The following is a 27,816-nucleotide window of genomic DNA, read 5'->3' on the forward strand; positions in this document are numbered from 1 at the left end:
GACTTGGATGATGGGCGCAACACGTGTGTCGGGCTCATTGTCAAGATGATGATCATTTTATGCCTCTGCAGTAGGTACCAGTCAAGCAGCACACAGTCCCTGGCGCCAGGTTTGCTTCCACTTGCCCAGCAGCCTACATTGGCTCCCTGCTCTGAAAATACACCTCGGGCATCTTCATCGCCTGCAGCCTCGTTTCGGTCGCCGCCGTCTGGCCGTGGCTGTCCGAGAGTAAGGGCCGCTCCCTCGAAGAGATTAGCGGGGCATTTTGCGACCCCTTTGCCAGCATGCATTGAGCTAGGTTCTGGGCCTCCTTTGCATTGCCATGGAGATTCTTCCGAAGCAAACGCCCTCCAACCACTGCCATTCGAGTATTCCATCGAAATATTTGATGGGCTTTTTCTTTTCGTCAATTTTCTATTCCTTTTCCTGCTCTTCCCATCATACGTTACCTGTTCGTGATGCCGCTCTGTCCCTCCCCCCACTCAGGGATCCCACCATACTTGCTTTTCTTCATGGTAACCAGTGGTTTGCTGCTTGGCATCGCCTTGATCCCGCGAATCCTCTTTCCGGAAGCCCTTCACATGAAATCCAATCCATTTATTCGCTCCCTCCCGCAGCAAGGATGGAAATAAACACCAAACGGTCCAACTCTCATCATCACCCTTCCTATACCACCTTCGACCACCCCCTTACCCCTTGCTTTTCCTCCTGCCATGACGCCGTTGCACTCGGCGCTACCGCGGTTTCTGCGTCACGGCGCAAGGAACATGATTTGGCTGATCAGCCGGCACCCCGCGCGGCGCGACGACACCATCCGCGATCCAAACGGGTGGCTGGCGCGGCGTCGCGGCACGTCTTTCTTTTCCCCGAACACCCCCACGTCGGGCCAAGCAATCCATGCAGGCGCCGTTGGTTGCATTGTTCCACCGTGGCGGGTATACTCTAAATCTGTTAAATCTTGGCGGTCGCCCACGGGGAGAGGCCTATTCGCTATGGACATATCGCCAGTACGGACTTGGACGTTTGATGTTGCTGACAGTCATGTGTGACAGGCCTCGCAGGGGCGGCATCACAAGTGCATGGGATATAAAACCAAAGACAGAAGGTATTTCTTTCTTCCTTGCTTTTTCTTTTGTCAGTCTCGTGTCATTTCTTGCATATTTATTTTCCGACCTCCATGGCGTCCCCCTCGACCATGCTGGGCCTCGCGCCCGTCTCCCAGACGAGAAGCCGGCGAGAACAACGAGCCCGCCTCAAATATTCATCTCGAGATGACTTTAGTCGCAAGTTTCTCCCAGATCCCGGCATATCGCCGCCCAGCGGCCAGACATCGCGGTTCGATGACCCCAGCTCAGCGCAGCCGCACACGTCGGTGCAGGTCGGCATCTTTGCTTCGTTTGGGATTTCGTACGGGCTGGCCACGCTTTTCCTATGCTTCCGCTACTTCCAGGCCATCAAGATCTCCAAGAAGATGGAGCTAGGTCTCGGTAATTAGCGTCATCCTGTTCAAGACAAGAAATACCCATCGCTAACCGAAGATCACGCCTAGTCATCATCACATCTGCCTACGCCATCGCCTTGTTTTACTTTGGCTCCACGACCAAACGTGGGTGTTCATCCATAACAACACCCCTCTGACAGTGAATCTAACTGGCCATGATAGTGATGGACAACGGCTGGGGTTGACACCTTTGGGATGTGTCCTTGGCCGACGTTATCGAGCTCAAAAAGGTAGCGTGGCACTACTCCCCGTCTAGAGTAACGAAACACCTCTCCTTCTGACACCGCAGCCCCAGGGCATCCTCGTAAGCACGCTGGCCTACTTCGTCTGCCTATCCGTGACTAAGATGGCCATCCTGTGCGTGCTGTACCGCATCAACCCGTCGCGTGGCCACCATCGGCTTCGCCATCCTCACCTACACTGTCGTGGCCTGCGCTGTGGCCGCCGGGCCGTGCGGCTCCCTGGACGCGGCGGCCGTGGCGTGCGTGTCGGACGTGGCCCTCGTGCACGCCGTGCTCAACATCGCCTCGGACCTCGCCGTCGTCGCCGCCCCCATCCCGACCGTGCACTCGCTCGGCCTATCGCTCTGCCAGCGCCTCTCGGTCGGCTTGATCCTCGCGCTCGGGTCCGCCGTCGTCGTGTACTCCATCGTGCGCTTGCAATACGTCGTCCGCACGAGGCGCGGGTCCGGCTGGGCGGGGCAGCGGCAGCAATACCAAGCGGGCCTGCTAGAGGAGGACCTGACGTGGGCCGAGGCCGTGCTGGGGCTTTGGTCTGTCGTCGAGGTCAACCTGGGCATCCTGTGCGCGTGCGCCATGCGTCTCAAGCCGCACGCGAGGGCTTATCTGCCGCGCCTGGGGCTCGGCGTGCTCTTTTCCGCGCCGCCGCCACCCGGAGATGGGGGATGGCCGGGCGGCGCCGACCTGGAGACCATCGGGGGCTCGCGCTGGCATATCGGGCCCGGCGAGCAGCCGCAAAAGGCCGGCAGGGAGCGGTCTGGGGGCGGACGCGACCCTTATCTGCTGTACAGCATTCAGGACAAGGATGACTCGGAGCCGAAGGAGAGCGATGTATCCATTACCCAAAGCATGCGCGTGGTAGCGTAGAAAGGCTTAACCCGAGAGGGAAGTGTGCCATCAAGAAAGCGGCAGTCTTGCAGCCCGTTCCAAAGGTTTAAACCGAATTTTAGTGCTTTAGGGTTTTTGTTTTTATTCCTGTTTTATTCCTAAAGGTATATACCATTGTTTTGGTGGCGGGCGTGCTTACACGAAAAAAAAGACGTTTTGCTCCCTTACCCTTTGCTACCCCAACGCCCCCGGCAATAAGCTCCATCTCTCTACCTGCCCTGCTTATCGAAACCCCAGCACATATCCTGGCCTTCCCTGTCGCGGCCATAAGTCTTTGCCCAGTCGGGGAACCAGCCGTTGCCTGCCTGGCCGGGGCCGCAGTAGGTGTCGAGCAGGCTCATGACGTAGTCGTACTCGTCGACGTCGCAGCCCTGGTGGCCGCTAAAGGCCGTGTTGCAGACGTAGACCTGGGCCGTGGCCATCTTGAGCATCAGCGAGCCCCTGTGCTTGACCTGGCTGCCCGAGCTGCAGTACGCGTTGAGGGCCTCGCGGCCCTTGCGCTCGTCCGAGGGCATGAAGCCGACCACCTTGGGCTCCTCCCGCGCCCGGCACTGCAGCTTGACGGCCGGGAAGGGCTTGGGCCACTGCCTGCTGCCCTCGTTCTTGGGCCGCGGGACGAGGGACGTGAGCTTGCGCGCGTCCGAGGGCACCTCCTCGACCTCCTCGACGAGCTCCTCGGCCGCCACCTGTTGCTCCTGCTGTTGCTCCTGCTGGAAGCCCGGCACCACGCCCCCGACGGGGACGAAGGGCACCCCGACCTGCTGTGGCGGGGCCGGGGAGTTGTTGCTGTTGCTGATGCCGATGTTGGCCTGCGCGATGACGGCGGCCGCCGTCACGGTCACGGTGGGGACGGCGGCCACCGCGGCGGGCTTGCCCTTGCCCTTGCGCTTGGGCTTGGTCGGGGTGCTGCTGCTCGCCCCGAGGGTGGCCAGGTCCACGCCACCGCCGCGGCGGCCTGCGATGCTCGCGGGGGTCGCCGCGAGGAGGCCCGACAGGGAGCGGTAGGCGGTCCTGCCGCGCGGGCCGTCCGTCAGCTCGTAGGCGCCGTCGGGGATGCCAGCGGGGGCGCGCAGGGTCGCGCCACCCTGGGCGATGGCGAGGAGTGGGAGGAGCGGGAGGGAGGGGAGCATTGATTGTGGTGCTTGGCCTGGGCTGCTCGTGTGGGGTCCTGTCTGGGAGCAGGCAGGTTTCGTCACCGGGGATGCGCAGCCAGCCGGGCAGGGAATGAAGGGTTTTTATTTCTAGGAGGGGCGGTCTTGAAAATAATGACTGGGGGTGCAGTCATCAACTGGGCTTTGGTTTTGTAGTTTTCTCGTCATGTTGTTAGGGCGTGGCTGCAAGGCCATTATGGATTACATGATGGATTCACTTGCCCCTCGTCTTCCTCGCCCCCTCGGCCCGATCGTCGACCCAGCATGATCTCAACAACGAAAAAGAAAAAAAAAGAAAAAAAAGAACGACAGCAAAACCATCCAATAAACTCCCTTCCTCGGCCGCCGTCACCCCTTCAGTGGTGGGACTCGGCGCAAAACGTCTTTGTGTGGTCGACCTCGTCGAGCCCGTACGAGAGCGTGACGGTCTCGGCATGGAAGGTGACCCAGCCGGGCCTGTCGATGCCGCAGCGGCGGGCCAGACCGCGCGTGAAGGAGATGCGGTCAAAGTCGTCGCACCAGATCGGGGTCGGGCTCATGGGGGCCTGGGCGAAGTTGCAGAAGAAGGCGACGACGTTCTCGCTGCGGGCGTAGAAGTGGTGCTTCGGCTTGACGGGCTGCGCCATGGGCCTGCCGCGCGCGCCGCTGCGGTCGCACTGCGCGTCCAGTCCCGCGTACGCCTGCGCGACGAGCGTGGCGTTGAGCGACCGCGTCGGCGGCGACATGGTCTTGCACTCCCACGTGCCCTCCAAGTCGAACAGCCGCCAGTAGACGCCGCGCGTCCAGTCAAAGAGCAGGGAGGCGTCCCCGGTCGGCTTGGTGGTCGTCATGCTGGTCCCGTCGCTCATGGTCCTGGTGTGAGTGGCGGCGCTGGTGGCGTTGATTGTATTGTTGGCTGAGATGGTGATGTTGGTGGTGGTGTTGGTGGTGATGGTGTTGTTGGTAGTGTTGGTGGTGACAGTGTCGTCAGTGATAGCGCTATCGGTGATGGTGATGTCGAAGCCATCATCACCAGACTCGGTCGTGTCCCAAGTGGCTGAGGTCGTTGACGGGCCAACTTCTCGCCTCCGAGATGGTATTTTGCCGCCGCTCCGCTGCTGCCACCGCCGCCCGTGCATTTGGCCGCCGCCGACCGTCCAGCCCGTGACATCGCCGAGTCTGTGGTGCTCCTCCACGCCGTTACCGTTGACAGTCACCCGGTAGACGCCGTCGAGTCCCGCTGGGGACAGCTGGAAGCACATGGCCACGGGGAGGGCCAGGCACAGCGGGGTCAGGACCGTGAGGTGCATCTTGTGTGAGGGGTTGGTTGTTGTTGGGTGTGGGTGGTTGTTGTTGAGCGTGGGTGCACAAGTTTAGCGAGGGAAGGCGAAGGGGTTTATCAAACGTACGCATCATGCAGCGGAGAAGTGTGGACAAGGGGGCGCTTGAAGAGTGATGATTTGAAAACTAATGATACGTAAACACATGTAGGGACGCCGCCACCAACGCAATGCGATACAAATGGAACAAAGGAAAGACGCCAGGAAACAAAACACAAAGAACGACCGGTGGGTATCCGCGATACACCCTAACCTAACGCCCCTGCGCCCCTGAAAAAGTTTGTGCAAAAGATATTGAGTTCACATGCAATCGGAGAATGATGGCTTTCGCCTCGCTCGGTAACTTGACGCTGGCCAAATCACACAAGATGTACGCCACCCGGCGAATTAAAAAAAGGTGATAGGGCCGCTGTGACCCCAGCAGAACCTTGCTGCCTTACTTCGCCTTGTTCCACGGCAGAGAGACGCGCCTCGAGCTAATGCCGGTGCGCTCTTCGCCGCTGCTGTCGCTGGCGCTCCGCGTCCTGCTGCCGGGATCCGAGGCGCTGCTACCAGTGGAGCTGTCGGTGCCGCTGCGTGTGCGCCGCCCCAGGTCTTTCAGGGACTTCATGCTCAGGCTGAAACGCCTGCCGGCGCTCTGTTGCTCCGGCTCGACCGCGCTCACCGCCATGACCTCGGCCACTATGCAGGACAGGTCGGCGTCGTCGGCGTCCCGGACGCGAGCCGTCTTGTGGAGCACGCGACGGCGCGGCGAAGGCGAGCTCTGCCTAGAGGAAGAAGAGGAAGAAGAGGAAGGTGAACCAGCGTCCTCGGCATGCGGGAAGGGCTCTCCTCCCTCGCGGCCGCCGGACCGGCTGTCGCCACGCGGCCTCAGTGCGCCACCGACCGAGTCCAGCCCGACCGCCTCGAGACCGCCAGCGGCGCCCCTGCGGACCGCGTCCAGCCCGTCGGCGGCGCCGCGGCCCACGGCCTCGACGCCCTCGAGGCCGCGGTGGGCCAGGTGGTGGGTGCCGCCGAGGCCCCTGGCGGCCCAGTGGTGGGTGGCGTCGAGCGAGCGGGCGGCCCAGTTCTTGCGGGCCTCGCGCACGACCTGGGCGCGCGCGCTCTCCTGCCTCTCGCGGCGGCTCGTGCCCCGCAGCTTGCGGATGGCGCGGCCCACGTACGAGCGCTCCTCGAAGTCCTCGAGCCCGACGTTGGTGTCGACGCCGCGCTCGGCCGCCCACGTCGCCGCCCGCTCGATCAGGTCCGCGCCCCGGCCCGTCACCGCGAGCGAGTTGCTGCTGTCGGTGGGCATGCTCTCGCGCACCGGCGGGAAAGCCGTCTGGTCCGTGGTGCCGCCCGGGTAGGGAGACTGCGGGTATTTGGAGGGGTACGGCGACTTGGGGTACTGGGGCAGGAATGGGGACTGAGGGTATTTGGCGGGGTATGGAGATCGCGGATACCTTTGGTGGTCTGAGGTGTCCTGATCGAGGGACTTCTCGACTTCGCGCTTGACGACAACGCCATCGCGAACCTCCAGGATGGTAATTGTCGGCACTAACTGCCGTCCAGAGTCTGCCGCTGCAACGGTGTGAGAGGGGTTCCGGTCCGCGTACGGGTTATCCCAATAGCTAACGCGCCTGCCACGAGTGATTGGGTTAATATTCGAGTTGGAGCTCGTCTGCGGCTGGGATTTAGGGCTCTGCGGCCTCAGAAATGGGGTAAGCGAGGGTGTTTCGGGCCTCAGAAAAGGCGTGTGGAAGGGAGTGTCGGGCCTGGCATAATCAACATCGTCGTCATCGCCTGGGGACGAAGTGCCGAACGGCTCCCGGAAGCGGACGGCAGGGGATTGGGGCCGGAAGGCAGGAGACTGGCTCATTGCCGGCGTGGCCTGCATCACGGGCGTCTTGGGACACACCAGAGGCGACGCGCAGACACCGCGCTCTGCCATGGTGCGGCGCTGCGACAGCCTGCGGCGGACGCTAGAGGAGAGGAGGGGGAGCTGAGAGCCCAGTCCGCCGCCCAGCATCATCTTGGCGATGACGGGAAGGGCGGCGGCGAGCAGAAACGCTGCAAACGAAACGAGCTGCATCGCGTCAAGGACTCGGCGGCGGGCACTGTCTCGATTACCGGTTCTGGAGGCTTATTGTCTGATTTTCTGGTGAAACTCGGTGCGAGATGTGTCTGGAGATGGGTGAGTTGTTGGTTTGATGACTGTGGATGGAATAAGACAGAGTCAGACATAGAGTCGGGTGTGGGCGAGAGTGCTTTATACAGAGCGTTTGTCGCAGTAAGCAGCAGCCAGCGCGGTGCTCGTGCATCTTGTCTCAAGACACACATTGGACAATAGCGCGGCGGAAGCATCGGCAGGATTCCGAATCTTCCTACAAATGTCATGCTGTTGCTTTGTTTGGGGTCGTCGTTGTCCGTTTTTGGTCGTTGGAGGATTTGGGAGGTGTAGTAATCTGACAATGGAGGCGGCTTGTTGCCAACAATGGGAAGTGGGGGACGTGGTTTATCACGTGTCTTCTCCACCATTCGTTTCTGCCTGTGCCCGCATTCAGAAGCTTGTCGTGTTTGCACCCCAAATCAGCCCAGCCAGAAAAACACCGGACGATCCCTGGGAAAAGGTACTGTGGCCCTTCCCTGCCCATCAGCCGGCGTCGCTTCCCTTACTGTGAATATGCATCCTCGGACCTGGGACCTGCGCATTCCTCCAGCCACCGCGTTCGGGTAGCATCCCTCCGCAAGTATTGACGTCAGGCCTCGTGGCGGAATCCATGACATGGCCCGACGAAGGAAGGATACGCGGGCAATTCCGAGCGCCGTTGCAGCTACCAGTTCGCGTCTCGTCGCGTCTCCCACCTTTACCAAACATTGGCTGATCTCCAGCGTCTCCATGCGGCTCCCCGAAACTGACTGACGTGTCATCACGAGCTGACTCTAGACCAAGTATGAGCATGCACTGGAAACCAGCAGTTGTCCAAATTGTAGATTTACACGTATCGATATTCGGCTATTCCCAAGGTACCCAACACACTAGGTGCAGAAGGAAAACAGACGACGCAAACAGAGCAACAGGTTACAGCAAGAATACAAGACATTTTGAGCAGCCGCGCCACCCCTTAGACCAGCGCCACAAAGCTCACAGCCAAACCGACGGCGCCAAGAAGCGCCGTCATGGCCGCCGCCGCCCTGGGGGCCTCGGCCCGCGGGATGGTGGGCACGGTGCCGTTGCCGCGGCCGGGGCCGCGCGTGCCGTTGCCACCCTGGCGGCCAGCGAAGATGGCGTTGCCGTTGCCGCCGGGGAAGGTGCCGCCGGGCTGGCCGGTGAAGGTGCCCGGCACCTGGGTCTGGCGCGAGACGTAAAAGTAGTTTGCGGCCACGGCGCCGCTGCTGATCTTGGCGTCGCGCAGGAAGTTCTGGATGTTGAAGCCGGCCCGGTTCGTCGCGCTGAAGTTGGAGAAGGCGGCCGGCACCCTGAAGCCGGCCGGCTCCGCGAAGGCGTACAGGATGTACCGGTGCGCCGACGATGTGGGCGGGGGCGCCGGGGGCGCGTAGGGCACCTGCGGGCGCGTGGCCGCAAAGTTGAGGGCGCGCTGTCCGCGCAGGGCGGCGCTGCTGTTGGAGGCGCCCGTGCCGTTGGCGGCGCTCAGGCGGACGCCCGTGGCCAGCATGTGCAGGATGGTGCGGCCGTTGGTGGCCCCGGGCGTGGGCGCGTCGGGGTCGATCATCAACACGACCATGTTGCCGTTCATGTTGGCGGCGGCGGGCACCCTCTTGGGGTCGATGGCCAGCTCGGGCTGTGCGCTGGAGACTAACGCGAGGGGTTGGCGTGTCAGCACCGCGTGTGATATTCACAGTACGACATGCGTCCGTTGCGGTACTCACTGTTGCTTCCTAGCAGCTGTGCCGGCTGTATCACGGTGGTCTGTCTGTTGAAGGTAAACGCCACGCTGAGCTGGGCATTGCCGGCCGAGGCTGGGAGTCCGAATTCGGTCGGAGGAATGGCCAGCACCGGTGCCAGTCCGGCCGCGAGGGTGAGTATGGAAAGCTGCATGATGGCTGCTAGAAATGGAGTCGAGAGAAGGAAGCCGACAAGGATATGTGCAAAGCTGAAAGATGGACAATGCTTAAAAAGACAACCAGCGCCCAAGAGAAGATGAATGGAATGAGGAGACTAGGAAACAGAACAGGGTGATGGGAGGGGCATACCCGGACTTTTAATGCCAAAAGAAGCACCTCATCATGGAAGTTCGACGGGCCACCAAAAGCAATCGCAATCCATGGGCAAATTACCGAAGACCAGCCGGCAAGGTCGGCCCGCGAGACAATTCTTGAGGCGTGGGTCGGCCGCGATCAAACAGGCAAGCAGCTCGACCCGACGTCGCTATGAAACGGCAATTGCAACAGCCAGCCGGCATTCACCCTGCCTGGGTCAAGTGCCATGCGGATCGCCCTTGGCTCCACATGCAACGGCCACGGACTTTTATTGAGAAGGGGCGCGATGGCGACCTGTCGCGGGAGCGGATAGTGCTGCTGGGGGCCCGAGGTGGAAGCGTGGGGGGTCGAAGGCTCCAAGAGCCGCCTCCCATGCCACATGCCGAGCTGGTATTATTGCCCAATGCGGCAACAAGCTGCCAAGGCTGGCGCATTAGTGGAGCGGTTCTTGGCTGTGCCTGCATCGCGGCTGCTGAGCCGTCGCCACGATAAAAAAAGACCACGATAAGAATACTGTACCTAGTCGGCCAGCTCACAGAGCAGCGTGGCTTGGACCTCTCCCTCCAGAAACTCAAGTATATCACCATTTCCTATGCAGTCCCCCCTCTCATGCACCTATTCCCGTCCGAGGGCATCAAGACCATCACCGCCTCCTCATACCAAGTGAAATGCAACCCTTCTCCTCTCCACCAGCTCCCGGTCTCCAGATCCCCGTCCAGCCCGAACGCGCCGTCCGCGGAACCCAGAAAACCTGCCAACGTCAACGACAGCGGCAGACAGGAAACAACGAAATCGCCCCTCCCCAGCCTCGATCCTACCCGCCGAAACAAAAAGTGGAGCGCTCAAGGTGAGGTCGAGTCGTAAAAACACCAGCCTATTGGCCAATGGAATAGCTCCCTCGGCCAGGGACAAGGGAGCCGCAGGGCAGGTCTGGGCGGATCGAACCGAAGGACATGACAGTGCAATCGGGGTGTCGCCACAGGTGAAACCAGGGGTGGCAACGTAGGAGTAGGCGCCGCATCTTGCGCTCCAGCTGTGTACCCCGTTGGCAGATCAACTCTAACTCCTACCAGGGCCTCCTTGTGTTGATCCGGTATTTTCGTAGATCCTGATCCCGCAAGCCCGCAGAGCTTCAACAAACTCAAGAGCAGTGCGGAAAATGCGGAAATAGGCCATGACACATACGCAGCCCTTCCTTCTATAAAATAGGACATAATTATTCCCATCCAGGCCGCCTTGTCCACAGACAATCCCGACACGAGCAAAAAAAAGAAGAAAAAAACCCCCCCAAAAAAAACTAGAGCGGCAAAACCCAACAACCCACCATGAAACCCTCTCGCGCCGCCCGCGGCCCCACGCGCAAGGAAAGCAACCCGCCATGGCGCCAACCCGCCATCATTGCCATGAGCCGACGTAGGGGATTGCACACACGATCCACAGAGAGCAGAACAGAACACGGCAAAATCCCACCCTAACCCATCACGCCCGCGGGCTCCGGAGAGGGCGCGGACCCAGCGGCCGGGCCCCGTCTCCGCTCGTAGCAATCGGGCCGCGTCAGCGTTTCCCCCTCCCCCGAGCATGCATATACGTAAGCCTCAGCAGTGGTCACTGCTGGCGGTTGCCCGCATCAGATATCTCCGGTGTGGGACATCGGGCCTGCGAATATGTCGGATGGTAAAAAAAATATATATATATATATAAAAGAGGCCGGAGAAGGACAGGCGTGGTGACGCACTCAAAGCTCTCCCCTTGACACACATGGTGACGCGGGAAACCCAAGTGCGGCCGTGCGAGGTTGCCCCCTGTGGATAGGTTGTCGGTCGTCGACAATCCAGTGGCAAGGCTCTCCCCGGCCGCTGATCTTTTGGGTTCTGTGCCCTGACGTGCGGGTGCGTGCCTGGCCTGTTGATCCTGTCGGTTGAACCACTAGCGTTCTCTCAGACAAGCACGCGAACACCAACTTCATGCGCACTCAAGGAGATGCCTGCGCTGACTGGAATCCGTCGGTGCTGGAGGTGGCACTCATGAATGGCAGCGCGTTGTGAGCACCAAACATCCCCGCTTCCACGCGAAACATGCATCAGGCAAAAGGATCAAAACTGTGATTGGGCGGCGGCGCCTAAGCGATAACATTGGCGGGTATCTTTCTAACTTTATTGGAACACGACGCGATGCTGCATCCGAGAAACGCCTAGAAACACCAAAAAGGAATCCCAAGGAGCCAAAGGAAGAAAGAAAAAAATCACCATTGCGGTAGCTTCGGCCCGTGGTAATTCCTGGAAGCATGAAACACCCAGTTGGCAGCGGCCAACGCGGCCATAACTGCAATGACGACGCTTGCATAATCTGCACAAGAGCTGTTAGCCGGCTGATCTCGTGATATTATGCTCAACCCCGAGGAAACAAGGCACAAAAACTCACTCATATTTCCAGGGGTGACGGGCAGCGAGACGGGAAAAGAGTAAAAGACGAGCGATATGAAGGCGAGCGCGATGGACAGAAAGTTGGCCAGCCCCCCGACCAGGCCCGGCAGCCTGAACGGCCTCGACTCGGGCAGCACGGCGGGCAGGGTGCCGAGGAGGCGGCGGCGCAGGACCAGGGCGGCGGGGATGGCGAAGCTGCACTGGAGCAGGATCAGGCCCGTGGCCACGAGGGCGGTGAAGGCGGCCGACGAGGCCAGGTTGACGCAGCCGAGCAAGAAGACGAAGGCGCAGTTGACGAGCAGCGCGTTGACGGGCACGCCGAAGCGGAAGTTCATGCGCCGCAGGAACCGGGACCCGACGACCGCGTCGTCGCGCGCGAAGCTCCACGTCAGCCGGCTTGCCGTCTGCTGCGAGCCCGTGCCGGCGAAGAAGCCGCCGACGATGAGGAGGATGAGGAACGCGGTCGCGATGGGCTTGGATCGCGTGGCCTGGTACCAGATCTCGAGCACGGGCAGTCTAGAGAGGGGGTGAGGGGCTGGTTAGGAGCTGTATTCGGGTTGCTGGGATGCATGCGTGGGAAAATAATCGAGAAGCCAGAAAGGCATAATCAAGACTTACGGAGCTGCCAACACCTTATCCAGGTCATTATAGCTGTAGATCATTGCAACGACGAAGGCGAGGGCAGTGACAAAGCCGATGACGACGGTGGAGATTAGAGCCGCGGGGACGGCAACGGCAGGGTTTATGCACTCCTCGGCGAGATGGATGGCGCCGTCGAGGCCCGAGTAGATAAAGTTGGCGTTGGAGAGGGCCATCAGGAACACGAGCCCGTCCGACGACCAGCCCGACCGGTTGACCCAGGTGGTCCACACAACCTCGCTGCTCTGCTTGGGATCCGACTGAGCCAGACATGTAACCAAGATGGTGAGGAAGGAGACAATGGAGAGAAAGACTGTTGCCCTGTCAGCGGTTTTCGGTCTTGACCCAGCAGGACAACCGCCTACCTAGAGCAGGGGGATTGAGTACGCACATCCGAGTTGGTGAATCCATGGCGTCCTTTTCATCAGGAAGATGTTGTAGGCCGTAAAGGCAACGTTGCAAATCTGAAAGATCAGGAAGGTGTGCCAGCCCTCGGCCACGTAGGTCGGGTCGAGGAAGCCGGCGAGCGCGCGGACCATGTCGGACAGCGGGGCCAGGAAGCCGGCGGCGGTGGCGATCCAGCCAAAAGTGTTGAGGGCGCCACAGATATAGCTGAGCGGCTTCCCGATGTAGCCGGGGCCGACCAGGATGCTGGTCCAGTGGTACTGGCCGCCGGCGGTGGGGTAGGCCGACGCGATCTCGGCCATGCTGAGGGCGCTGGAGCCGGCGAGCACAAAGATGACCATGATGCCGTAGATCAGGGCGGTGGGGCCGCCGAGGCTGGCCGAGATGACGAGCGTGGCCATGGCGGCGGCCCAGCTGTTGCATATGTTCCAGCCCGCGGCGACGGCGCCGAGGATGCCCATGTCGCGTCGGGCCTGGACCTCGAGGCCGAGCCGCGAGAGGTGCGCGTCTTGCGGCGCCGAGTTGTCGTCGCCATCGCGGGATCCGCCAAGAATGGACTTCGTGGACGCCGTGTCTGAGTGGAGGTAGTTCTGAGCCCTGGTCCCGATTGGCGTCAGGAAATCTGGGGGCAGACGGCCGACAGGCCCCCGCCGTTCATATCTGCTCGTGGGCGCGCCGTCGGTGTTGAGTTGCAGGCCGAAGACGGCCTGGAGGTCCTTCCTGTTGCCGTTGATGGGTGGCATCTTGCTCAGTTGCACGTCAGACGGGAGCTGGCAGAACAGCATCTCAGAAGACCCGACGTGGTGCGGGCAGGGCCGCTTTCATTAATATGGCCGCGATAAGGGGGAGAGAAATCTTGGATAAACAACGGTAACGAGGGTCAGACAAGATGTTGGGGTGTTCTCCACCGCCAGGGCTACTCTGGATGTTTCTGTGGCTCTTAGGGGCGAGTCAGTCTGAACTTTAATACGGCATCGAAGCCCCGGGCTGCCGCCCTTCCTAGCGCCTATAACATTTGGGACAGTGCATTGGTGCAAGCCTGACTGCAAGCCTAACTGCAAGCCTGATGGCCAGCATGTGAAAAGCTGTGGTGTTGCCAAGGAAGTACTAGTGCTGTTTTGTACAAGTTTGAGCCATCACACATCGGTCCGCCAGGGGCCACGTGGATGGCGCCCCTAGGTCTCAGGATTGGAGTGGAAAGCCTGAAAAAGGCGAAGATGGCAAGCACAGAAACGCGAGGCTGTGGTGGCTTGGGGAGAGGTAGGGATGGGAAAGGTTGATCACGGGTAGAGGGAGAGCGTTGCCATGGGGGAAGGATGATTTGACTTTGGGGCTTCACGCCCTGCAAACGGTCTGGGACGCTAGCGTGACGAACAAGCTTATTTTCAAGGTCGCTGCGTTTCCTCGCTCGCTCTTGGCCCGCATCGCCCGCTGCCGTCCCGGGTTTCAGGCACCACGCTACTGCGCTCGCGTGGCAGCTCTATCGCACACCAAAGTCGTTGATCCTCAGGCAGAGGCAAGCGCTGACCGTCCGCGGATCCGACGATCCACGGCCTGCCCACCACAGCCGTTGGGGATGGCTGATATATCAGTTTCTGTCTGCGTCTTGGAGGGCGGCTTGTGCTGGCTGGTGCCTCTGCATCAACATTGACTGCCAATGGTGAGCAAAGGCAGCTAGAGGCGCTGGAGCAATAGTAGCATTGACAGTAAGCGAGGTAACACGAGATGTGAAGAAGGTACCTGTGCGGTGGCAAATTGGCATGTGGCGTGGTTATGCAGGGCCCTGCATCTGGACTGCATCCGGGCGGGGAAAGCTGGGGGTTTTGTGATTGTGTCTGGTTCCCTGGCGGGCCGCCCCGAGCGTACGTGTCAGTCTGCCATTTCTCCTTGCCAAACTCTCGAGGCCCTGGCTAGGCATTGATTGATGAGTGTGCATGGTTTGAGGTCTGGTTGTCGGTTTGTTGTTTTGCTAGTTTGTTTTGTTTGCTCTTGGAAACGCCAGCAAGCCCAGCCGTTGGAGGATCCGGCCGTCCAGCCAGTGCCGACGCGAGCTGTGGGGGAACAGGCGGGAATGGAGTATTGGCGTCGCTTTGTCGTATCGGCTGGCTGCAGGGACAAGAGTCAAGCTGATTCCTCCTCATAAGATTAGCGAGTGGTGGACGCGTTGAGAAATTTGTGGTTGTTTGCCGTTTGCTTGATAATCAGGCCAACATGGGCTTCTGGCGCCATGCATTTCGAAGACCCGACAGGATGGGAGCCAACATGCCCGCCTTGGGTGCGTCAATCCGAACTGATGAGTTGAACGGAGGGGCTCTGCTGAGGCCTATGGATCAACTGCTGACGCAGATTTTTTTCTTGTTCACATTCCCACCTCCCGTCCCTCTGTAGTGCCCCTCCTTTCCCCCCATAGCTGAGATTAGCTGCACCTGCCTTCCCCGCCATTCTCCCAGATCCCAAATCCTACCAAATCCTATCCCGCATTGCTCGGAAAGGCCGCATCGTCAGCTTTGACAGGCGCCAGGCACCACCCACGGTCCAACAGGGCTAAATTAGCTGGCCATTTCTGGTGCTAGACCCACCTCATTTGCAGCCGTCGCCCGTCGACAACCTCGTCAACCACGGCCAGCATGGGCTCGACCACGACGCTGACCCCGGCGCTCCGCACCGATCCCAAGATCATCTTCTTCACCGACTTTGACGGCACCATCACGGTCCAGGACTCCAATGACTACCTGACCGACAACGTCGGCTACGGCGTAGTCCGCCGCAAGGCCGTGGGCCACGAGGTGCTCGAGGGCCGCATGGCCTTCCGCGACGCCTTCAGCGACATGCTGGACTCGGTGTCGCTGCCCTTCGACCAGTGCGTCGACCTGCTGCTGCGCAACATCACCCTGGACCCGGCCTTTGCCCGCTTCTACGTCTGGTGCCGCGAGAACAACGTGCCCGTCGTCGTGCTCAGCGGCGGCATGCGCCCCATCATCGAGGCCCTGCTGCGTAAGCTGGTCGGCGACGACGCCGTTGCCGACATGCAGATCATCAGCAACGACGTCGCCACCCGCCCCGGCAAGGCCGGCCTGGACGAGGAAGGTGGCTGGCAGATTGTGTACCACGACGACAGCTCCTTTGGCCACGACAAGTCCATCGAGATCCGAAAGTACTCGAGCCTGCCGCAGAGGCCCATCATGTTCTACGCCGGCGACGGTGTCTCGGACCTGTCGGCCGCCAAGGAGACGGACCTGCTCTTTGCCAAAGAGGGCCGGGGTATGTTTTATTTCTGACGAGGTGCAGACGCAGTAACGACACTAACAGGCGGCAATGACAACCAGACCTGGTACAGTACTGTGAGAATGAAAAGGTGCCATACACCACCTTTGCCGACTTCTCCAGCATCCACGAGACAGTCAAGGCTGTCCTGGAGGGCAAGACGAGTGTCAAGGAAGTTACCAAAAAGTTCGCCTGAGTTGCATGCAAGGTACGGCGAGGAGAGGCTTAGAAGGTAACAAACAGACCCGGGTATTTCGCTTGAGCGATTGGGATAGATATATATAACCGGATTCATATAGAGACCTAGACATGTATATCCTAGATCATGCCGCATTTCACTTCATTACAAGACGAACCGCTATCGTGCCACGCGACGTCGCCTACTCGGTTCGTTTCTCTTCCTTCGGAATACTCCACCAGCAGAGCAGCATAACACCGATAAGCACAATGACGATGGGGTGCAGCACAAACGTGCCGGCCAACTGCGCCAGCAGGCCCGTGGTGAAGGGCGCGGCGGCACCGCCGGAGCTGCCAAAGGCGGTGATGACACCAAGCCCGCCGAAGCGCTCGGCGCGGTCCATGGACCGCATGAAGACGGAGACGGCGCAGGGGTAGACGGGGCCGAGCAGCAGGCCGACAAAGGCCACGGCCACGGCGTTCCCGATGACGTTGGGCACGGCCCACACCAGGGCCTCGAAGACGGCGGCGCCCACGGCGAGGGCGTAGACGAAGCGGCGCTCGCCGAAGCGGCTGGCCCCCGGCCCGGACAGCAGCAGGCGGCCGAGCGTGATGCCGACCCAGAAGCCCGACGTGACGTAGCCGACCGAGGCCGGGTCGCCGCCGCGGGCCGCGATCAGGAACGAGATGACCCAGCCGCTGATGGAGACCTCGGCGCCCTGGTAGGCGAAGATGAAGAGGGCGCCGAGCAGCACGACGCGGTTGCGCAGCGCCCCGGCCAGGGCGGCACTGCCGCTCGTGCTGTTGTTGTTGTTGCCATCGTTGCCGGGGTGGGGCGAGTCGGCTTCGTAGCCGCGAAAGGCCCAGTAGGCAAAGAAGCCGTTGAAGACGGCCAGGCCGAGCGAGATGAGGTAGAAGCGCGACCAGATCTCAGCGCGCTCGCCCGTCTCGGCGTTGGCGCCCGACCTCGTGACGACGGCGGTGGCCATGAGCGGCCCCACGGTGCCGCCGACGCCGTAGGAACCGTGCAGGACGCCGAGCAGGGCGGTGCCGCCGCGCAGGGCGGCGCAGAAGGTGTTGCCCATGGCCAGGGCGAGGGTCATGCTGAACCCGACCAGAAAAAAGGCCACCACTATAACGGCGAATGGGGTCTGGGGCGAGCAGACGATAGGCGCGAGGCCGCACACCATGACCAGCTGGGCCAGGGCCAAAACCCCAGCGTGGCCGACGCGGCGGCGCAGCGAGTCGATAAAGGGCGCGCCCGCGATGAAGCCGAGGGCGTTGCCGACGAAGACGAGCGAGACGACGGCGTAGCCGATGGAGTGGTGCTTCTCCACGTAGGGGATCAGCGCGCCGGCGGCGCTGTCGTAGAGGCCGATGCTGAAGAAGATTACAGACACGGCCGCCATGCGGAACCGGTTCACGTGCGGCTCCCACACGGTCGCCTGCACCTCGGCCGTGAAGCCCTCGCCGTTGCTGCTGCGCGGCGTCGTCGGGCGGCTCCTCTCCAGGTCCCGGTCGGCAGCGGCCCGGGGAGCGGCCTGGGCGTCCGTCGGGGGCGGCCCTGGGGTGATTGTCTCGAGCTCGATGGGCTCAGGTCGCTGCGGTCCAGGGAGCCCATTCTTGGGCGCGACACTTTCTGGCAGAGTGGGTGGGCGGTCCGGCTCTTGGGGCTGAGGCGCCCGTGTCGACTCGATGGTGACCAGCGAGCGCAACATCACGTCCATTGTGAGGGTTGGGTTTGTCCAAGTCGTCGGTTCTTGCAACCTGGACACAGGGACTAGAAGGAAATGACAGCAGCAACCAGAATATGCACGAGCGAGTTTAAATATCGAGTGTAAAACCAGCAACTCCAACTGTGCCCATACAGCAGGCCCGGGTAAACGTCGGTCTCACCGCTGGGTAAAGAGGGCGGGCTGCCCTGCTGGCTGTGGCGAATAATGGTCCTCATCACGGCTGGTCCACCGATGGATGGATGGGTGGGTTGAAATCCCAGCATCTTGACCGCTGCGTCGAATCCGCTCCCGGCAGTCGAGTGTCACAACCCGCGCCAAGCGTGTGCGCTCCGCTGGCGAGATGTGAGATATGCGCTATTTGTCAGCCTCGATTGAGAGTCATCAGTGTCCTAGGAGGTGATATGGGTTCGATGTTTGATGGCGGGGCTCATAGCGGTGCGGGCTGGCGGCTGGCGGAGTTTCCTCTTTGGCGTAAGCACCAGGTCAGGGCCTTAACAGGGGATAAAGACAGAGGATCAGACAGCGCAGGCCAGGAAGTCCGATTACGGCAGAGGGCGCCTCGTTTCAGCTGTCAAGAAAAGTGTCGTCCAATCGGATTGGTTTGGCATCAGGCTCGGCCGGAAATCGGCCTTGAACTTAGTGAGGCCCACGGGCTTTACCTCGACGAGCGGGGTCTGGCTGCTGTTTTTGAGCTTCCAGCCAAGCACACTGTACACGCCAAGGCATCACTCCATGTTCCAGCCAGCGTATCTGGACCAAACAAAACAAGCTGATGCTTTGTGAGAAGACAGACAGGAACAGAAGACGTTTTCAAGATAGCTCCTTGTATATAGTGCAGTGATATTTTACCGCATTCCGCTGTCTGGCCGGGCTATCAATCATTACTGGACTCGAGCCCGGTCCAATGGGTGGCCACAAGCCTCCGCTTGTCCGACGCGACTCAGCCGGGCACGGCATCCGACTGGCAGAGTTCGCGACGGGGATTTCCTGTTGCGGCTTCCCGGCGGGGCTTCCCCAGTGACGGGCTTTGCGGGGGTGGATCCTAACCTTGGGGGTCTGAAGATAGATAGCTGGTACCTTACCTCTTACTTATGGCCGAGACACCCCGGCCTCTCACTGTCTACTGACCCCAGCCAGTCCCTGCATTCCGCTGCTGCCCGCTACTGTCCACCCCAGAAACCCGCCCCCCCTCACACACCATGGCAGCCGCCGTAGTGGCAGACTTCCCCACCGACGAGCGCATCGAGTTCGGCTCTGCCACCATCCCGCCCCGCCCCTACCCTCCTACTCTCACATCAACGCCGGCCGATCCCGCCAAGATAGCCGGCGACCTCGTCCGGCGCTTCAACGATGCCCTCGCCTCCAAGGACCACGACGCCCTGGCCTCGCTATTTGCCCCGGACGGCTACTGGCGCGACCACCTGTGCTCATCGTGGGACCTGCGCACCCTCAAGGGCCGCGACGCCATCAAGGCCTTTGCCGCCGGCTCCAGCAGCAGTGGGCTGACCAGGCTCACGGTCGCCGGCGACCCGGCCGGCATACGCGCACCGCAGCCGTTCCCCGTCGACGGCTTCGGCAAGGTGCTGTGCCTGCAGTTCTTTGTCGACGCCGAGACGGCCCTGGGGTCCGCCGACGGTGTCGTGCGCCTGGTCGAGGCCGGCGGCGGCGCGTGGCACATTTTCACGCTGTTCGTCACCCTGCGCGAGCTCAGGGGCTTCGAGGAGCCGCTGCGCCACCGCCGCGAGAAGGGTGCCGAGCACGCCGCGCTGCGGTCCGGCAAGAACTGGAAGGACCGGCGCGCGGAGAGCATCGAGTGTGCTGATGCCGAGCCCGCGGTGGTCATTATCGGTAAGCCCCCAGCCCCGAATGAGCCACACATACAAAGAAAGTCGTCGATGGACGCTAAACGGCTTGATTCTCCCAGGTGCTGGCCAGGCCGGCCTGGCCGTCGCCGCCCGGCTCAAGATGCTCAACGTCAAGACGCTACTGATCGACAAGGCGGCGCGCGTCGGCGACAGCTGGCGCGGGCGCTACCACCAGCTCGTGCTGCACGACCCGGTCTGGTATGACCACATGCCCTACGTGCCGTTCCCGGACTTCTGGCCCGTTTTTACGCCCAAGGACAAGATGGCCGACTTCCTCGAGGCCTACGCCGGCCTGCTCGAGCTCGACGTGTGGAACTCGACCACCCTGACCTCGTCGGCCTGGGACGACGCCGCGGGCCGCTGGACCCTGACGCTGCAGCGCTCCAAACCCGGCGGCTCCTCCGGCGGCGCGGCCGTCGAGACGCGCACCCTGCGCCCGCGCCACGTCATCATGGCGACGGGCCACTCGGGCACAATGAACCTCCCCGCCATCAAGGGCATGGATTCGTTCCAGGGCGACCGTCTCTGCCACAGCTCGCAGTTCCCAGGCGCGCGACAAGACGGGACGGGCAAAAAGGCAGTCGTGGTCGGGTCGTGCAACTCGGGCCACGACATCGCGCACGACCTGCACGAGAACGGCTACGACGTGACCATGGTGCAGCGCAGCTCCACGACGGTCGTGTCGTCCGACTCGATCCTGCGCGTCGCCCTGGCGGGGCTTTACGACGAGGACGGCCCGCCGACCCCCCACGCCGACACGTGGCTATGGAGCTACCCGACCGAGCTGTTCAAGAGCCTGCAGGTCGACGTCAACGCGCGCCAGAACGAGAACGACGCCGTGCTGCTCCAGGGGCTGACGCGGGCCGGGTTCAAGATCGACATCGGGCCGCACGGCGCGGGCCTGTTCATGAAGTACTTTCAGCGCGGGGGCGGCTACTACATCGACGTGGGCTGCAGCCAGCTCATCGTCGACGGCAAGGTCAAGGTGAAGCAGGGCAGCGAGGTGGCCGAGGTGCTGCCGCGCGGGATCCGGCTCGCCGACGGGACGGTGCTCGAGGCGGACGAGGTGGTGTTTGCGACGGGCTACCAGAACATGCGCAGCGAGGCGCGCGCCGTCCTCGGCGACGCCGTGGCCGACCGCGTCGGCGACGTCTGGGGCTTCGACGGCGAGGGCGAGTTCCGCGCCATCTGGCGTCGCTCCGGCCACCCGGGCTTCTGGTTCATGGGCGGGAACCTGGCCATGTGCCGCTACTACTCACGCGTCTTGGCGCTGCAGATCAAGGCGCTCGAGGAGGGGCTGGCCAAGCCGTGATGGGCGATTGGAAAATGCGGGAATGAGCCGAGGAGCTATTTATAGTCTTGATGATCCACACGGCAAGGACAGCTTCACATGCTCAGCAATGATGCGAGAGTGACCGGCGGTGCGTTTGATGATTTTTGATCACATAAAGCCATCCCACCCCTCGTAGTAAAACAAAAAAAAACCCATTACAAAATAGCAAAGCTATTGAAATAAGCAGCGAGCAAGACTATGCCAAAAAAAAATCAGGCCTTTGACGCCGCCTTATCAACGCCGTCCGAGTCCTCGGTGGCGCTGGAGCGCTCGGCGTGGACAACCCCTTCGGCGCCCTTGGTCTCGTCTAGCATCTGGCGCTGCACGTCCTTGCGCGCCTTCTCGTCCTCGGTCGGGTAGGCGTGGCGGAACATCTCCCAAAGGCGATGCTCGAACAGGTCGTCCATGGATTCGATGGACCGGCCCTTGAGCTCGGGCATGCAAAAGTAGACGTAGACGACGCCCACGTACGTGACGCCCGCAAAGAACAAAAAGGTGCCGTAGCCCATGACGCGCAACATGTGCGGCGTGGCCAGCGACACGGCGAAGCCGAACAGCCAGTTGAGCATCAGGCAGAAGGAGATGGAGAAGGACCGGATGCCTGACGGGAACACTTCGACGGCCAGGACGTAGGGGGCGACCGAGTGGCCAAACGACCAGCCGAAAGCGTAGACGTAGATCCAGATGACGCCAACGATGCCGCCCGCGGGCACGCCACCACCGGCGGGAGCCTCCTTGGGGCCGAAGCGGACGTAAAGGCCTATATAGAGCATGGCGGTGGCCTGGAGGGCGGCGCCGACCATGAGGGGCACGCGGCGGCCGGACGCGGTCGATGAGGAAACTGACGTAGAGCAGCGAGGCGAAGAACTTGACGACGCCGTAGATGCCTGTCGTCATGAGCGACATGGAGCCCGAGCTGACGCCGAGCAACGGGAAGATCTGGGGCGCAAAGTAGTTGATAGCGTCGGTGCCCGTGAGCTTGTGGAAGATGAAGAGCGTCGTGGCCAACGCGAAGCGGCGGCGGTAGCTGGGGATCTTGATGATGTCGCGGGCGGCGAGGAGGTAGGTACGGTCTTTTGTGGAGTGTCATTTTTTAGTCGGGAATTTTTTTATTTTTTTTAGAGATAGAACGAGGGACATCAAAACATACTCTTGTTCAGCTCGTTGACAACGTCGGCCTGCGCGCAAAATCTCGAGGTACTCCTGCCGCACGTACGGGTGGTCGGCGGGGAGACCACGGAGCTTGCAGAGAGCCTCGAGGCCCTTCTCGCACTTGTTGCGGGCGATCAGCCCACGCGGCGAGTCGATGGCGATGGCGATCAGCAGGGCCATGGCGCCGGCGGGGATGATCTGGATGGCCATCGAGGTGCGCCACTGCCGGTCGTCCGTCTTGACGCCGGCGTAGTTCCACCTGCTGACGCCGTAGTTGACCCAGAAGGCGAGCGAGAGGGCCAGGATGATGGCGAGGTTGTAGAGCGTCGTGAGCGAGCCCCGGATGGTCTTGGGACTGCTCTCGGCCAGGTACTGCGGGGACAGGACCGAGGTGCCGCCGATGCCGAGGCCGCCGATGAAGCGCCCGGCCTGGAAGACGGACAGGTCGGCCATGAGCTGCATGACGGCCCCAACCAGGAAGACGGAGCCGTACGTGATCATGGACCCCTTGCGGCCCAGGTACTCGGAGAAGGGCCCCGCGCAGAGAGCGCCGACGGCGGCCCCGGCCGACATCATGGACGCGATCTCACCCTGGCGCTACGAGAAGTCGGCGGGGCTCAGGGCGTCGAGCCCGAAGCGGTGCTTGAAGCTGGGCAGCACCAGCACGCCGCCGACGTTGCCATGGTCGAAGCCGTACGAGAAGCCGGCGAAGGAGACGGCGACGACCAGGAACCACAGGCGGCTGTTGAAGATCTGCTTGGGATCGTTCTTCCAGTCGGGCGAGGCCCAGAGCGAGGTTCCACCACCCATGTTGTGAAACTTTTCTCAGCCCGTGGGGACTGGGAGGTTGTTGAAGATGGGGGGAAGTCTGGAAACTTCCTTGTCCTCTTGGCGATAGCCCAGTCTTGGAAGCGATGTCGACAGGTGACGAGCCAGACCTTATACCCAGAATCCAGATCGAGGTCGATGTTCGCGGGCTTGGGATGCCAGGGATGGCTCTCCACAGGGATTGTATCTCCAGCGACTAACCTGGTTCTTCTAGCAGGGAGAAGTCCTGACTAGAAGAGAGACTGAAAGGCGCTACCTCCCCGGGAGTTCCAAAATGTTACCCTAACCAGAGTGGCTCCAAAGCCGGGGGGCGTGGGAATCGCAGCGGGGACCGGGCGGAGGACAGGGTTCAGGATGAGGGACCCCAGATCCATGGCGATGACCAGGGCGGTGATAGATTCTGGAGAGTGGTTGGTTAGAGAGAGAAGAATGAGTGTGCTGCCATTGTCAAGCACAAGTCGATCAATGCTCATTGATAGCGCCACAGAGTCATAAATGGGCTGGTAGCGGTAGTGGCAGGCAGGCATTTCTTTTGCTAACAGCTGTCCTCCTACGCCAATAGCTGACGAGCGAGTCATGGACACACTTCTAGAAGCAAGACCGTTGCGGTCGCGTCCGCTTGTTCCTTCCCCACGAGACGTTGCCAAAATCCGCATCTTAGAGAGCCAAATTCGCGGCAGCCCCTTCTCGGCAGCGACCCAGCCATCGCGTCACCTTGAGTCTTGGCATCGGCTCTTGCTCTACACGCCCCTCTCGCCAGCAGCGGCCTTCTAGCCGACCATGCCAAGTCTAGAGTTTGTAAATCTAGGGAACTCGGCAAGAAGCGCGTCTACCATTTGTGATTCGCCATGATGGCAATATCGAATCTCATTCACGTCGAACTCAACGGTCATCTCAAAGTTCGTCCAGCAGCCTAGGGCGCCTCAGTTGGGGCTAGAGCGCAGCCTTATTTCCTGTCCCATCACGTCTTCCTGTGCTCCACGTGGAACCGACCGATCATCTCCAATTCAGCCCCTTTCCGCCCCAAGTGATCGTCGCGTGGCGCCAGACTAGAGCTGGAACTAGACACCGGCGCCTCCTGACCGCCCATCATGGTGTCATTCCCCGTGGCTGATGCCGCCGGCAGCGTCGTCGTTGTCACTGCTGCTGTTGTTATCCCAGTGGACAGGGACGAGGGCAAAAGCAAGCCGCCACCGCTCGACGTCACGTCCGTCATGTTCCCCCCGCCGCCGTCTCCCGCAGTGCCACCCAGTCCAGGTCCGCCCGCAGCGCTGCGTTGCGCACCCGCCGCGCCCGCCCTCCCGCGCCCACGACGCCGTCCAGCTCAAACACGAACTGGTCCAGCGGCAGCGACCCCCACATGGCGCCCGACTGCGCCACCCACGTCGCGCAGTCGCTCAGGTACATGCTCGACACCTCGGGCTGGCTCAGGTCCTCGAACATGGCCTTGAACGCGACCCGCCGCCGCCCCTCTCCGCCGGGCAGCCTATCCTCGAGACCCGTCGGGTACAGCCGTATGGAGATCTGTACGCCTGGGATCGCCAGCGGGTTCAGGTACACGGCCGCGCTGAGGGCGATGGGGAACATGTCGGTGCCGTTGCTGGTCCACTCGCGCATCGCGAGCCCCGGGTGGTTGTCGTCGCCGGCCGTGACCAGGATGGTCGAGTTGAGCGCCGCGGACCGGTAGCGCCCGCCGTACGTTTCGTTGGCCACGCGGCGCGACGCGGCCAACCACGTCGGCAGGAAGGCGCCCGCCAGCGTCTCGGTCATCCCGATATTGAGGTTGGCCGGCACCTCGCCCGCCGTGAGCACGCTGAAGCCGAGGTCGAGCTCGGGGATCAGCGCCAGGAAGACGCCGTACTTGCCGATCTGGCCGGCCTTGTTGAAGCTGGTGACGAACTGGTATGAAGAATCTGGCGCGCCTGTTTAGTCTGGTGTGTTAGGTCTTCCCCCTTGGGCTATGCGCGCACTCACTAGTGCCCACGAGCGGAATCTGCCGCACTCCCCACGGTTCTCCCACGCTCGCCCGGTTGTCGGAGCTGAATGTGGCCGGCTTGAGCCACCGCCTCGTCATGGAGGGCTTTATCAGCTTGGAGCCCATGATGGCCTGGCCCAACTTGGTGAGGTCCCGTGTAGACGACCACATCCCCCCCGTGCTGGACTCAAACGCCCGTCAGTGACAAGGAACTGAACCACCTGCTACAAAAAAAAAGGCTCTCGGACCTACCTAACCTCCTGGTTCATATCTAATGTCCAGCCAGTAGAGTGCTTTTCCCCTGGGATGACCCCGACGGACTCGGGCGGAGGCGAGGTGTACGTTCCGGTCAGGCCAAGGGGCTCGATGATGTACTGTCTGATAATGTCGCCGTACTTCTTCCCTGTGATGTTCTCCAGGGCCCAAGCCAGAAGGACATAGCCCACGTCGGAGTATGCCGGCGTTGCAGATGGTGGAAACGAAGGCGGCTGTCTCGCAAACCCGGCAAATAGCTCTGGTGTTCTCACCGGCGTGTGATCAGTACGCATTATGCCATCGGGTTGCACAGATTGTCCGTCTCAACATACGCTCTCGACTGCACGTCGGCAGGCTACCACATGGAGGGATTTCACTACGGTTCAGAGGCGGGAATCCAAAGTAGACCAGGAGTTCCGGTCTGATGGCATTCTGCCACGTTAGCTCCGACAGCAGCGAGTCTGGAAAGGGAAGTTGTCTTGTTAGCCGCATTACCCCCTTCCACACCCTGGCGTCTTCCCAATAGAAAAAACCTACAGTCTCGAATCAGCCCCGACGTCTGCCCCGCCAGCGAGCCGATGGTGATATCGTCCCAGTCCACCGACCACGTCGACTCCCTCTGGACGCCGCCCCGACCCGCCACCAGGGCCGCCAGCTCGGGGATGAACTTTGTCACGGGGTCGTTCCAGACGCCATCCCCGACGGCGGCCAGGAAGGCGAGGACGGTAAAGACCTTGGTGACGCTGCCGATGCGGAACACGGTGTCGGGCCCGACGGCGCGCACGCCGACGCCGGCGACGTCCTGGACCGGCAGGCGCGACGCCGTGCGGTAGCGCGACCAGAGCGGGCGCTCGTCGCGCGTCGAGAACACCTCGACCGTGTACGAGAAGTTGGCCGCGCCCAGCTCGGCGCTGCCGTCGACGCGCTGGGAGAACAGGGCGTCGAGCGTGCCCGCAATGGCCCGGACTTCGGGCTGGTCGACCATGGTCTCGGGCTTGGGGTACATGTGGCCCCAGAACGGGCACGGCTTCCTGGCGTGCGCTGCGCCCAGCAGGAGGGCCGCGGCGGCGGACAGGCACGTCTGGCGTCGCATGATATTGGGCGGGCACCCTTGCTGTGCCTTTGTTGTGCTGGGTCGAGCAGCCTAGCAGACACGGTGTTTAGGATCGCCTGGTGGTGAGGATGTATCTTGGCAGATATAACGAGGCACAAGGAGGTCGCAGCTAACGCATCCCTTATAGTAATTGCGCTAGGCCATCCTCCTCGGCTAGGCGTGGTGAATCTGCCATGCACGCGTATGGCCCAGGAGATTATTCAGTAGCCGAGATTTCTTGTTACGCGTCTGCAATATCAGCATCTTACCCGGACCCGGACGAAGAGTCGGGGTCTAACTGTCTCGCCGGATAGATATAACCCCGCACCATCGGTGCATATAAACCACGCCGCCGGGCCCGGGCCAGATCCTCTGTAATCAGCCGTCCCGGATTTAGCTATAAATAACCTGCCTAGCAACGGCTCTGCATGCAGTGAGTAGTCGAAAACCCGTCTTTGGGCTTGGCATTTCGGCACTGGGCATGGCGCCGCTTTTGGGAAACATGTGGTTGTTGATATTGCCTGGCTTTTGCCGGGGGAGAGTGTATTAATAGAGCTATTCTTGGTGAGCTCGGACGTATGTCTGGTCAAGAAATGCCAGAAAGGAGCCGACTGAGTGAGGGAGAATGGGTGCCGAAGTGTGGGGTCGTGAGGTCGCGAGACGAGAAGCTTGTGCTGCGTCTGCACCAATTGCACGTCATTGGGGATCCACGCTGGGGAAGTGTCACGAGCGCAAACAAAACAAGGCTCAAAACGAAAAAGAAATGAAAAATGCTGCCCGAGCTGCCAGCCAAGGCGGCCTACATCCTTATCAACAACCCCGCGCGCCGCAACGCCCTCTGCCTGGCGACTCTGCGTGACCTACGCGACCAGCTCACGCGCGCCCTCACGTCGCCCCTCACCGGCCGCCCGCTGCTCCTCCCGCCCTTTCGCCCCCAGCTCCTGCCCGCCTTCGAGCGCGCCGCCGGGCTCCCGCCCAAGCCCTGGCCGGAAGGGCCCGACAGCACAGCCAAAAAGAGGAAGAAGAGGAAAAAGAAGATGCAAAAACAAGCCCCAAACACCACAGCCACCACCACTGACGAAGACGACGACCCGACCTGGCTCGTCGACCCGGCCGCCTGGAACCACCACCGCGCCGGCCTCCCGTCCGTCCTCGTCCTGCGCTCCAGCGTCCCGTCCTCGCGCGTCTTCAGCTCGGGCCACGACCTGCGCGAGCTGTCGACCCTCTCGCCCGACGACGTGCGCGCCACGTTCGCGCTCTGCGCCGACGTCATGTCGCTGCTCCGCCGCAGCCCGGCCCCCGTCGTCTGCGCCGTCGAGGGGCTCGCGACGGCCGCGGGCATGCAGCTGGCCCTGACGGCGGACCTCGTCGTC

The 27,816-nt window shown here is 61.7% G+C and overlaps 12 protein-coding genes across 12 annotated transcripts in view; 4 read left to right on the top strand and 8 right to left on the bottom strand.

Annotated features, from left to right (window-relative positions):
• Positions 1-1,007: 1,007 nt before the first annotated feature.
• GGTG_09061 (hypothetical protein) lies at positions 1,008-2,607 on the top strand (the record flags this gene model as incomplete). The annotated part of the gene is made up of 4 exons (XM_009226904.1): positions 1,008-1,105; positions 1,282-1,487; positions 1,550-1,610; positions 1,848-2,607. Exons 1-4 carry the CDS (start codon positions 1,080-1,082, stop codon positions 2,605-2,607), a joined length of 1,053 nt encoding a protein of 350 aa, XP_009225168.1. The 5' UTR covers positions 1,008-1,079.
• Positions 2,608-2,686: 79 nt separating this feature from the next.
• Positions 2,687-3,758, bottom strand: GGTG_09062 (hypothetical protein; the record flags this gene model as incomplete). The annotated part of the gene is made up of 1 exon (XM_009226905.1): positions 2,687-3,758. One exon carries the CDS (start codon positions 3,756-3,758, stop codon positions 2,838-2,840), a length of 921 nt encoding a protein of 306 aa, XP_009225169.1. The 3' UTR covers positions 2,687-2,837.
• Positions 3,759-4,003: 245 nt separating this feature from the next.
• GGTG_09063 (hypothetical protein) lies at positions 4,004-5,068 on the bottom strand (the record flags this gene model as incomplete). Its single annotated transcript, XM_009226906.1, has 1 exon — positions 4,004-5,068. The coding sequence occupies one exon, from the start codon at positions 5,066-5,068 to the stop codon at positions 4,136-4,138; it is 933 nt and encodes a 310-aa protein (XP_009225170.1). The 3' UTR covers positions 4,004-4,135.
• A 130-nt stretch (positions 5,069-5,198) lies between these two features.
• On the bottom strand, positions 5,199-7,512 carry GGTG_09064 (hypothetical protein). The gene has a single exon (XM_009226907.1). It carries the CDS (start codon positions 7,167-7,169, stop codon positions 5,535-5,537), a length of 1,635 nt encoding a protein of 544 aa, XP_009225171.1. The 5' UTR covers positions 7,170-7,512; the 3' UTR covers positions 5,199-5,534.
• Positions 7,513-8,056: 544 nt separating this feature from the next.
• On the bottom strand, positions 8,057-9,288 carry GGTG_09065 (hypothetical protein). Its single transcript, XM_009226908.1, has 2 exons — positions 8,969-9,288; positions 8,057-8,894 (listed from the first exon to the last, which is right to left on the bottom strand). Exons 1-2 carry the CDS (start codon positions 9,135-9,137, stop codon positions 8,203-8,205), a joined length of 861 nt encoding a protein of 286 aa, XP_009225172.1. The 5' UTR covers positions 9,138-9,288; the 3' UTR covers positions 8,057-8,202.
• Positions 9,289-11,397: 2,109 nt separating this feature from the next.
• On the bottom strand, positions 11,398-14,030 carry GGTG_09066 (hypothetical protein). The gene is made up of 4 exons (XM_009226909.1): positions 12,752-14,030; positions 12,340-12,673; positions 11,720-12,237; positions 11,398-11,644 (listed from the first exon to the last, which is right to left on the bottom strand). Exons 1-4 carry the CDS (start codon positions 13,548-13,550, stop codon positions 11,541-11,543), a joined length of 1,755 nt encoding a protein of 584 aa, XP_009225173.1. The 5' UTR covers positions 13,551-14,030; the 3' UTR covers positions 11,398-11,540.
• Positions 14,031-14,907: 877 nt separating this feature from the next.
• GGTG_09067 (hypothetical protein) lies at positions 14,908-16,487 on the top strand. Its single transcript, XM_009226910.1, has 2 exons — positions 14,908-16,026; positions 16,092-16,487. Exons 1-2 carry the CDS (start codon positions 15,393-15,395, stop codon positions 16,223-16,225), a joined length of 768 nt encoding a protein of 255 aa, XP_009225174.1. The 5' UTR covers positions 14,908-15,392; the 3' UTR covers positions 16,226-16,487.
• GGTG_09068 (hypothetical protein) lies at positions 16,008-18,301 on the bottom strand. Its single transcript, XM_009226911.1, has one exon. It carries the CDS (start codon positions 17,931-17,933, stop codon positions 16,410-16,412), a length of 1,524 nt encoding a protein of 507 aa, XP_009225175.1. The 5' UTR covers positions 17,934-18,301; the 3' UTR covers positions 16,008-16,409.
• A 356-nt stretch (positions 18,302-18,657) lies between these two features.
• Positions 18,658-21,343, top strand: GGTG_09069 (hypothetical protein). The gene is made up of 2 exons (XM_009226912.1): positions 18,658-19,790; positions 19,867-21,343. The coding sequence occupies exons 1-2, from the start codon at positions 19,142-19,144 to the stop codon at positions 21,117-21,119; spliced, it is 1,902 nt and encodes a 633-aa protein (XP_009225176.1). The 5' UTR covers positions 18,658-19,141; the 3' UTR covers positions 21,120-21,343.
• On the bottom strand, positions 21,233-23,331 carry GGTG_09070 (quinate permease). The gene is made up of 5 exons (XM_009226913.1): positions 22,953-23,331; positions 22,353-22,889; positions 22,291-22,318; positions 21,987-22,213; positions 21,233-21,922 (listed from the first exon to the last, which is right to left on the bottom strand). The coding sequence occupies exons 1-5, from the start codon at positions 23,100-23,102 to the stop codon at positions 21,353-21,355; spliced, it is 1,512 nt and encodes a 503-aa protein (XP_009225177.1). The 5' UTR covers positions 23,103-23,331; the 3' UTR covers positions 21,233-21,352.
• Positions 23,332-24,131: 800 nt separating this feature from the next.
• GGTG_09071 (hypothetical protein) lies at positions 24,132-26,484 on the bottom strand. Its single transcript, XM_009226914.1, has 5 exons — positions 25,888-26,484; positions 25,683-25,811; positions 25,348-25,609; positions 25,095-25,276; positions 24,132-25,033 (listed from the first exon to the last, which is right to left on the bottom strand). The coding sequence occupies exons 1-5, from the start codon at positions 26,441-26,443 to the stop codon at positions 24,333-24,335; spliced, it is 1,830 nt and encodes a 609-aa protein (XP_009225178.1). The 5' UTR covers positions 26,444-26,484; the 3' UTR covers positions 24,132-24,332.
• A 659-nt stretch (positions 26,485-27,143) lies between these two features.
• Positions 27,144-27,816, top strand: part of GGTG_09072 (enoyl Coenzyme A hydratase domain containing 3) — a 2,102-nt gene continuing 1,429 nt past the window's right edge. The window contains exon 1 of the mRNA XM_009226915.1: positions 27,144-27,813. Coding sequence (XP_009225179.1) covers positions 27,214-27,813 — 600 coding nt within the window. The 5' untranslated portion in view covers positions 27,144-27,213. The remainder of the gene's footprint in view (positions 27,814-27,816) is intronic.

The sequence above is a fragment of the Gaeumannomyces tritici genome, assembly GCF_000145635.1.
Source record: "Gaeumannomyces tritici R3-111a-1 unplaced genomic scaffold supercont2.5, whole genome shotgun sequence".
Taxonomy (NCBI): Eukaryota; Fungi; Ascomycota; class Sordariomycetes; order Magnaporthales; family Magnaporthaceae; genus Gaeumannomyces; species Gaeumannomyces tritici.

Bases quoted from the DNA above. Each gene is read 5' to 3' on its own strand.
- GGTG_09064 (XM_009226907.1), bottom strand. From the start codon at position 7,169: ATGCAGCTCGTTTCGTTTGCAGCGTTTCTGCTCGCCGCCGCCCTTCCC.
- GGTG_09065 (XM_009226908.1), bottom strand. From the start codon at position 9,137: ATGCAGCTTTCCATACTCACCCTCGCGGCCGGACTGGCACCGGTGCTG. The intron at 8,895-8,968 runs GTGAGTACCGCA...CCCTCGCGTTAG, and splicing joins ACAGCTGCTAGGAAGCAACA to TCTCCAGCGCACAGCCCGAG.
- GGTG_09066 (XM_009226909.1), bottom strand. From the start codon at position 13,550: ATGCTGTTCTGCCAGCTCCCGTCTGACGTGCAACTGAGCAAGATGCCA. The intron at 12,674-12,751 runs GTGCGTACTCAA...ACAGGGCAACAG, and splicing joins ATGGATTCACCAACTCGGAT to TCTTTCTCTCCATTGTCTCC. The intron at 11,645-11,719 runs GTGAGTTTTTGT...GCTCTTGTGCAG, and splicing joins CGTCACCCCTGGAAATATGA to ATTATGCAAGCGTCGTCATT.
- GGTG_09067 (XM_009226910.1), top strand. From the start codon at position 15,393: ATGGGCTCGACCACGACGCTGACCCCGGCGCTCCGCACCGATCCCAAG. The intron at 16,027-16,091 runs GTATGTTTTATT...AATGACAACCAG, and splicing joins CTTTGCCAAAGAGGGCCGGG to ACCTGGTACAGTACTGTGAG.
- GGTG_09068 (XM_009226911.1), bottom strand. From the start codon at position 17,933: ATGGACGTGATGTTGCGCTCGCTGGTCACCATCGAGTCGACACGGGCG.
- GGTG_09069 (XM_009226912.1), top strand. From the start codon at position 19,142: ATGGCAGCCGCCGTAGTGGCAGACTTCCCCACCGACGAGCGCATCGAG. The intron at 19,791-19,866 runs GTAAGCCCCCAG...TGATTCTCCCAG, and splicing joins GCCCGCGGTGGTCATTATCG to GTGCTGGCCAGGCCGGCCTG.
- GGTG_09070 (XM_009226913.1), bottom strand. From the start codon at position 23,102: ATGGGTGGTGGAACCTCGCTCTGGGCCTCGCCCGACTGGAAGAACGAT. The intron at 22,890-22,952 runs GTGCTGCCCAGC...GACTTCTCGTAG, and splicing joins GCAACGTCGGCGGCGTGCTG to CGCCAGGGTGAGATCGCGTC. The intron at 21,923-21,986 runs GTCAGTTTCCTC...GCCGCCCTCCAG, and splicing joins TCTTCGCCTCGCTGCTCTAC to GCCACCGCCATGCTCTATAT.
- GGTG_09071 (XM_009226914.1), bottom strand. From the start codon at position 26,443: ATGCGACGCCAGACGTGCCTGTCCGCCGCCGCGGCCCTCCTGCTGGGC. The intron at 25,610-25,682 runs GTATGTTGAGAC...TGAGAACACCAG, and splicing joins GCCGACGTGCAGTCGAGAGC to AGCTATTTGCCGGGTTTGCG. The intron at 25,277-25,347 runs GTAGGTCCGAGA...GTTTGAGTCCAG, and splicing joins GATATGAACCAGGAGGTTAG to CACGGGGGGGATGTGGTCGT.